Genomic DNA, 8,212 nt, shown 5'->3' with positions numbered 1-8,212 from the left:
ATGAAATATTTGTAAAATGATTAGTATATAAACTTGCAGAAAGAAAAAATAATATATATATATATATATACAATAAAATCTAAATTATATCTTTTGTCTCTAATGTATCAAAATTCTTTAAAATTATAAAAAAAATAATTTTATTTAATAAAAATAATATGATTAAGTGTAATTTACTTAGATGTAATTAAAAATAATTAAATACTATGTATAGTAAAAAATTGATATTATTGAAAGATAAAATTGAATTAAAAAATTATTTTTATGTATCATTTTTGTCCCCAACGTTTTCGTCTTATTTAAGTCCCTAACGTTTCAATTTTGTTTCAATTTTGTCCTGCCGTCAATTCTGTTGACCGATCTCTAACGGCAGGACAACATTGTTTCAATTTTGAAACGTTAGAAACTTAAATAGGACGATTGAAACGTTAGGGACAATTTTGGAATTTACTCCAAACATTGGGGACAAAAATGATACTTTATTCTTATTAATATGAATAAATATTTATTTTGATTTATATTATTAAAATTTAATTTGATAATTTACAATTTAGTATCAAAATAGTTTTGTTTACTAAAATTTCTCGTTATTATTTAAACTGGAATCGCATGTGTTTATTGTACTGGTTTAACCTAGTTTCACTTTGGATATCTCTCTATGCATAATAGACAATTTTTTTTCCCGGCTCATGTTTGAACTAGCAATATTCAAGATATATAATCAAGAACCAAGATAACTGAGTCTCAAATCTTCGCTTAGGAATAAAACTCTTAAGAAAAAGATAAGATATTTTTTCGTAACTAAAAGACAAGATATAAATCAACATATATAATCCTTACTAATCATTTTTTAAGAAAAAAACACATTAATCCTATGTTTTAAAATATTTCATACTTCAAACACAAAAATAAATATTTAAAAAAAATTGTACTTTTTTTACTAAATATAAAAAAGATTTAATTAAAATTTTTTATTTAATATAGAGATTCAATTACAGACTTTTAAATTAAATTAAAAGAATTTACTGAGAATTTGATAAAATTATAAAAATTAACAAAATGATTTATAAAAAAAATATCCTTGTACTCTCTTTATAATTAGAAAGAGGCTCTTATAATTATTTTTTACACAGTGAAAATCTTTTTTTCCTTTGTGTGTGATTTTTTTTTTCCATAAAATATGATGCCTGTTCCTTTTTTTTTTTTTTGTCTTATACATTACACAACACACACCCACTCACACACACTACTATTACTACTAACATGAGTTCTATTGTTGATTATCAAAGATAAGCCTCAACAGAATAATATTGAGTAAAATTAATTTCTTCAAATTTAAAAATGGTCAAATAATGAAAGTATTTATATTGAGCATTGAGAAAATCGTCATTTACCAATAATGAATGCCAAGCATTTTATTGCAACCGGCGGAAGGGAAATATTCAAATGAGATTGAGATTGAGATTGAGATGATCTCGTTCAATCACTACCAAGTTACAGTATGCAAACTGTCCCTAATTCTAATGTTTTATTGCCTCTCCATCACCTAAAAAAATATTGGATAACAAAAAATATTTGATGAGAAATCCTTGCAAATTCCTTAAGAATATTTAATGTGTTCCAAGAATAATCTTAATCACTGAGGTTTTATTTTCGGTGATTAAAATTAATCTATACATTAAATGTACTGGAAGAACATGCAAGTATTTGTCAATATCTGCAACGAAGGATTCACAACTAAACATATACATAACAACAATCACTTTACCAACTACTCGATCACAGAGAAATGCTACCTTGTTGCACTTTTCAGCAACCTCTTTTTTTTCCCCCTTTAATTGCCTAGTATAATAATTTTAGGTGAAAAAGATATATCCTAATTGCTGATGAGAAGAGGCCCAAATGAATGTGGTGAATGAATTTGGAACAATTTGATAAAAATTTGCTTCATCTGAAGATCAGATTGTGGCATGTATTATCACAAGGGTAAGCACAATCGATGTCCTTAACGACAGCACGGTTGAAAAACCAGTCTCCAACTGCCAGAGCAATTGCCTGCAATTTTATTAATGCATATATATAGGTTAGAACTGAACACAGATTTTGTGGTATAAGAAAGTTTCAGATAACATGGAAGATCAAAATGAATTAAAAAGTATATCTCAATGGCAGTACCATGGAAGATCAGAAAAATCATCAGTGCATAACATTAACATACTACAATTTCTGATTTGGACCACTAACTTTCTGATATTCTGCTAATTATTTTAGTTAACCTTTCAGGACTTGTAAGCATAATTGATTTGACTTGCAAATTCTTTGGAATACATAAAAAAATAAGAATGAACTTGATTTGTAAATCTCATGGATTTACTTTATAACTAATCTGAAATCCTCTCAGTGTAATGAGAAGGGTTTGAAAAAGGAGCCAAACCGATCCCAGCAGACCATCGGCCCATCCCAATCGACCACCCAGCTGACCTCAACCAATAGCCTTCTAACCACCAGAGGACCATATTCTCATTTTATATCATTTATTCCAAACACATTATTTGATTTACAATTCAATTCATTTCAATTCAAATAGAATCAATTCCAAAATTTTTCACTTCCAAACACACCCATTATGAACAGTGTTGACACTGCTTAAAACAAGGATGTTTTCGGTTCATTGTGTCAAAAATAAAATTTAAACTTCAAGATAATTAATGCTTTATGTAACTTATTAAAACTCAACAAACATCTAATTCAAAGTGGAAAATTGTGTTTGACGAATTTTTATTAACATAACAAACAAGTGGTGATAACTTAGAAAAGAAACTAGAGATTAATAAAATTGCAATAGAATACCTTTTCCCTAATGACAGGAGAATTGTCCGCAAACCATGTATCCTGCCTCTCAGATTGGCAGTGAGCAAAACATGAATTGATAAACATTCCATTCTGATTTGATCTTGAGAAGCCTTTCATAGAATTCAACATTTCATTCCTGAAACCTGTGCAACAGAAACAATGAAATGAGTTAGTTAGTTAGCACATTGAATAGTTTGTCGGAGATCCCCTTTTTCTTCTAACAAAAGCAATCTCTCAGGCATCAAAATTCAAACCACCTTGTAGAAACTGGATCTGTGAACCAGAACACCTATAATAATTTTTTCTACAATCGTGCCAATTGCCACCTGGGTCCGCTGTTGTCGGAGCTAAGCTTGACTGGATCTGATTACAAGCAAAATATATCTGTTAATCTACAAAACTTGATTTAATGGATAAACACTACCAGAAATCATATCATATGACTCATAAGGAGTTAAGAGGACAAGCAGTACGAGACGAAAACAGACATTTACCTGCCATGAATCATAGGCAGTGTTGAGAATGAAGAGTGGGGTTCTTATACCGGCAATCAAGTTCTGAGGGAAGAAGCACTAAAAAAAAGGGAGAGAAGAAGAAGAAACATCATGCAAGGTTAACTCAGAGCAAACAACAATTATGGATCATTTGTGCAATGTGCATGTTCATTCATCTGAAAATTTGATATATCCAAATTTGCAGACTAAAGGATATCAATGATTACCGATGTGGGATCAAGGTGATTGGTACAAGTACGTGGCAGATTCTTCTGCACTCCCTGCAATAAATGGACAAAAGAAGTTAATCATCATGCTGAGGAAGTTATAACCATGTCAAGAGACCAATTTGCAAACCATACAGAATTCTCATTTGGTACAAAATATTTTCATGTTAAACAAAGGTTTCCAAAATTCGGTAACTGCAAACAAAATGAGTTCTTTCTAAGATTCTGAAATAGCAGAAGCCCATAGTCAAACTTTCAAGAGTATATTGAAACGAAGTGGCAAGTTTATAATATATTTTTGCTTTCATGTTACAATAACTTGGTTTCCTAAGAAAAACAGTGATGTACCTGCAACCCTACAACACCACTGAAAAAATCCCTGAGTGTATGTCCACCAGATACGTCGGTCCTATGTTTCAGAGGGAGAAACAAGTAAACAAGTAAGCAGTTAATTTGAGAAAATGTCCAAAATGGTGCAGTCACGATGGAAATTGGCATTGATTGTATGAAATACCACAGTTAGCAACTTACGCATCAAGAAATAGCCCAGCATCACTGAGACACTTCACTTTTGTACTCCTTGGAAACAGACCTCGAAATTCGTCGCAGTGTATGATGGTAGCCAGGCCACCAGCTGAGCATCCAGAAAGTAGAGCCTGGAGTACAAAAGTTGCATTTAACTGGGAGTAGAAAGAAAGTATAATTTCAGTATCAGCATATCTGCAGATATAAATACAACCTGCCGGGCAAAACGCATTCCTTTCGACATCAGATCCTCCATTGCAGCCATCCAAATGCGCTGTCCTCGGAATTGCAGACGTGCAGCCTATCTCAGTAGACAACATTCACTTAGTTTTGTGTGGTAACCCTTATTCTATGAATGTCATTACCAATGTGTTATCTCCCACATATGTTAATCATACAGCTTTTTCACAACAAAATTGTGCAAATATACACCAAATTGTATCCAATGGGAAATGCTAGAGGACCAACACTTTTTTAGTGTAAAAAAAAGAGAGAGTTGACTAGTGTTGGTTCAAATGTAAGACGAAAACAAGGAAAAAGTATTAGCCACCTAACATCTTTCTTTGCGAAATTGGTGAAACCAGATACGACAGGTTATGCACTTAGATGTACAATTTAAAGAGTGCTCTAGGAACATTTACATTCACTCATTTTAGGCCTTCATATATTTACAGAATCTCAAAGAAGCATGCCAAACTTAAGTTCAAGGCAACCACATTTCATTCGGTGGATTCACCTTTTCTCCACAGCAACAACTTAAATAAAAATCATTTTTATGACTCTGAGATTCAAACTCTACCTTATGTTCACTGTCCCCAGCAAAAGAGGCACCATCACAATAACGAATCTTCACTCTGTTCCAGTTGAAAAAATCTACAATCACAAGCGAACAGGAAGTCGAACGAGATGGTTAACTCTATAGGTAGAAGAACAGAAAAACACAAAGGGAGCAGCAATCAAAGTAGTTCAATTGAACGGAAACCTGGATTTTGTTCCGCCTTATTGCTTAATATTCCTGTAAAAGGTATCTCCTTTTCCATGAATGCTGAAGATCCGCGCCGAGTTTTCTTGCGATAAATGCATGTCCTGACATCATTACACCATCCTCCTCCCTATCAAAGAATTTATACTCTAATATCAATAGAAACCTTTATAGTGAATACAACTATAAACAAACAAGAAGATACTATTTTAACTCAGAACAATTCACAAGAAACTAAGCTTAGTTGCAAAAGATAATGAAAACAGTGCACAAATCTAACTAATTGAATGAAAGATTATTATGTGATACCTCTAAATTAACGATCCAACTATTTGCTCCTGATCCATATCCTCGATGTAAATGGTAACCAGGCAATGATCCATCCAAACAAACTGTCAAAAAATAAAAATAAGAATCCAATTATGTAGATTCGTTCATTATAAAAAAAATCTTTAAGCCTAAAAAATTCTCAGAAAACATTCCGAAGAAAGCACATTAAAATGAAGGCAAAAATAGATAAATAAATAAATAAAATAAAGAATCCTGCTTTCATTCAGTAGATTATGTAAATGCTAAGCAACAGGCAATTATAAAAAAAAAAAAGAGAAGAACGCACGGTTTCAAAATGTTACTTGAAAAGCAATTAAATCAATTTTAGAGTGAGAACATGGTTGCTAAGAAAATAAAATGTTAATTAAGTAATATAATTAAAAGTTTTGAGAATAGAGAGTAGTGTACCTGCTCCTTGAGCAGCAGCAGTTTGAATAAGGGTGAGTCCTACCATAAGAGTGTAGGCACCTCTTCCAGCTTCATGTGCCTCCAACAAGTTGAGATCACTTGCATTCACGTAATGATGCTCAACCGCTTTAGACCCCTTGCTTGACACAACAACAACAATGCAAAGCCACACAAGGAGGACCTTCATTGTTAAAACTTCAACTCCCAACTGTGGCATTAGGATTTAGGATTCATTTTTATGCAATGTGCTTTGCTTTCGTACCCTCTCTCTCTCTCTCTCTCTCATTTGGGGCTATAAATAAATAAATGAATTTCAAGGTTAGACGGAAAAGGAATAAGACTGCCCCAGTTTAATTTTAATTACTGCAGTCTGCAGGTGCTTTTTTTTTTTAAACGATATACACCATTTTTTTCGTTGACCATTTTATTTAATTCAATATATTCAGACAAAAAATTCTGTTTCAAATTTAAATTATACAAAAATAAAATTTGAATTTCGACACTTAATTAAAGAAATAAATGAATTATTAACTCGACTTGGTTAATGCGAGCGCCTTTCGAAGCGGAACAAATCTTAAAAGGTGTCTCTCTCTCTCTTTCCAGTTTCCAGTCTCAGGTTTGAGAGAGTGTGAGAAGGGGAAAAAGCTTGAAAGCATGCGTCACTCTCACATACCGTCTCTCTCGCCCTTTCCAGTTTACGCACATGAAAAAAGAATTTGCAAAAAGGAGCAAAGCCACTGTTTTTTTAGAGAGAAATATTTAGGGTCATAATTGAATTTTTTTAATAATAATAAAAAATAATAATAAACGGGTGAACTTAATTTAATTATGTAAAAACAAAAGTCGACCTTTTACTATAAAGGGTGAAGTTAGGGTAAAATACTAAATTAGTCCATTATGTTTAGGGTTTAGGCGTGTAATTTTTTTTTTAAAATATGTAAATTTTAAAGACTAAAATAGGATTATGTCTAATTATAGAGACCAATTTAGTATTTTATTCGAAGTTTTATATATATATATTCAAATTATATTAGTAAAAATAACTCCTTTTTATATTGATTATGTAAATAGTTATTTAAAAAATAAATATAATTGAACAAGTCAATAAAATAAAATTAAAATTCTAAGATATATAAATAAATATTTTAATTTTAATAATCATTAACTCTTTTCTTTTATTTATTTATTTTTTTCATACACTATTGGTAGAATTTTAGGACAAAAATAATTAATGTTATCTATTATTGTTTAAATAAATATTATTTAATTTGAAATCATATAAAGTTTTAAAATTAAATAATTAATACTTAAAAAGAGTTAAGACTAATATTGTTTATTTCTATTTTATTCATAAGACTTATATAATATATAAAATTAAATATTTATGTTTCTGTTTTTATTTAAAAAAAGAATATGAAGTTGCTCGTGAAATTGTTTCCAAGAATATAATAACTGCTGCCTCTTTTTGTTCCTTCATTTTCCAATCAGTTACCGCCAATGACTAAAGTGATTATGACGACAGAACTGGAAAATTGAAATGCCTAACTTTTCATCTTTTGAGTTGGACTTTGTTGCCATTTAATCATTTACTACTCAACAATCAACAACAATAATTAGCAAGCTCAAATTCATATACAATTATTTTTATGTAAAATTATTAATTAAAATTTATTTTTATGTAAATTTTCACCAATTAAAAATATTATAATAATAGTAGAGTAACGAATCTATGATCTATCATTTGAAAATTCGCTTGTTTTAAGCCAATAATATAAAATAATAACAAGTATTTAATTTCAAGTACTTTTGAAAAAGTCACCAAAGTTGCATATATTCTTAAATATTTTTTGAAAATTAATATTATTTTAATTATTTATTGTCATATCAATTACAATATTTAACCAAATCGTCTATTTTATGTCTTAACATGCATCATTATTTACGTGTCTTTTGTGTTATTTTGAACTCTCCACCACCATTTCTTACGGTGCATACTTCATCTCTATGGATATTAAAATGCTAAACTCAAACACTATCATTTTTCCATTGGCGTTCAACTAACGCCAAAGTTAGCAATTACAATAATCTTTCGCTCTTTCAAGTAAAAAAAAATGCCTCAAAGTTTGTTGAAATGTTGGTTTATGATCCAAGATTTGGGCAAACATGATTAGTTAATAAATAACAGCAATCAGCTTATATATGGTGCCTCATGCCGACAAAATCAGAGAAAAAAAAAAGAAAGAAATTAAATAAAACTCAAAACTGAAGCTTAATTAAATTACAATTATTTATGGGGTCCGCTTTCTTTCCTTTGGTTTGGTAGGTTTAAAGTCTTGTTTGAAATCTTAGAAATGAATCAAAATGCTTTAAATATATAGAGAAATTAAAGACAG

At 30.3% G+C, this 8,212-nt stretch overlaps 1 protein-coding gene across 1 annotated transcript; it reads right to left on the bottom strand.

Moving 5' to 3' along the window:
- Positions 1-1,375: 1,375 nt before the first annotated feature.
- Positions 1,376-6,181, bottom strand: LOC130947694 (pectin acetylesterase 12-like). The gene is made up of 12 exons (XM_057876396.1): positions 5,820-6,181; positions 5,391-5,473; positions 5,082-5,211; positions 4,899-4,972; positions 4,314-4,400; positions 4,106-4,230; positions 3,923-3,983; positions 3,575-3,628; positions 3,348-3,425; positions 3,111-3,216; positions 2,851-2,996; positions 1,376-2,055 (listed from the first exon to the last, which is right to left on the bottom strand). Exons 1-12 carry the CDS (start codon positions 6,034-6,036, stop codon positions 1,948-1,950), a joined length of 1,269 nt encoding a protein of 422 aa, XP_057732379.1. The 5' UTR covers positions 6,037-6,181; the 3' UTR covers positions 1,376-1,947.
- Between the last annotated feature and the right edge of the window lie 2,031 nt (positions 6,182-8,212).

This window comes from Arachis stenosperma, chromosome 9 (genome assembly GCF_014773155.1).
Source record: "Arachis stenosperma cultivar V10309 chromosome 9, arast.V10309.gnm1.PFL2, whole genome shotgun sequence".
Lineage (NCBI taxonomy): Eukaryota > Viridiplantae > Streptophyta > Magnoliopsida > Fabales > Fabaceae > Arachis > Arachis stenosperma.
Note: the sequence above shows the minus strand (reverse complement) of the source record. Positions and strands in the feature narration are given on the sequence as shown.

Coding starts and splice junctions, on each gene's coding strand:
- LOC130947694 (XM_057876396.1), bottom strand. CDS start 6,036: ATGCCACAGTTGGGAGTTGAAGTTTTAACAATGAAGGTCCTCCTTGTG. Junction 5,474..5,819: donor TGCTGCTGCTCAAGGAGCAG/GTACACTACTCT, acceptor ATTTTTTGACAG/TTTGTTTGGATGGATCATTG. Junction 4,973..5,081: donor TAAGGCGGAACAAAATCCAG/GTTTCCGTTCAA, acceptor TTGTGATTGTAG/ATTTTTTCAACTGGAACAGA.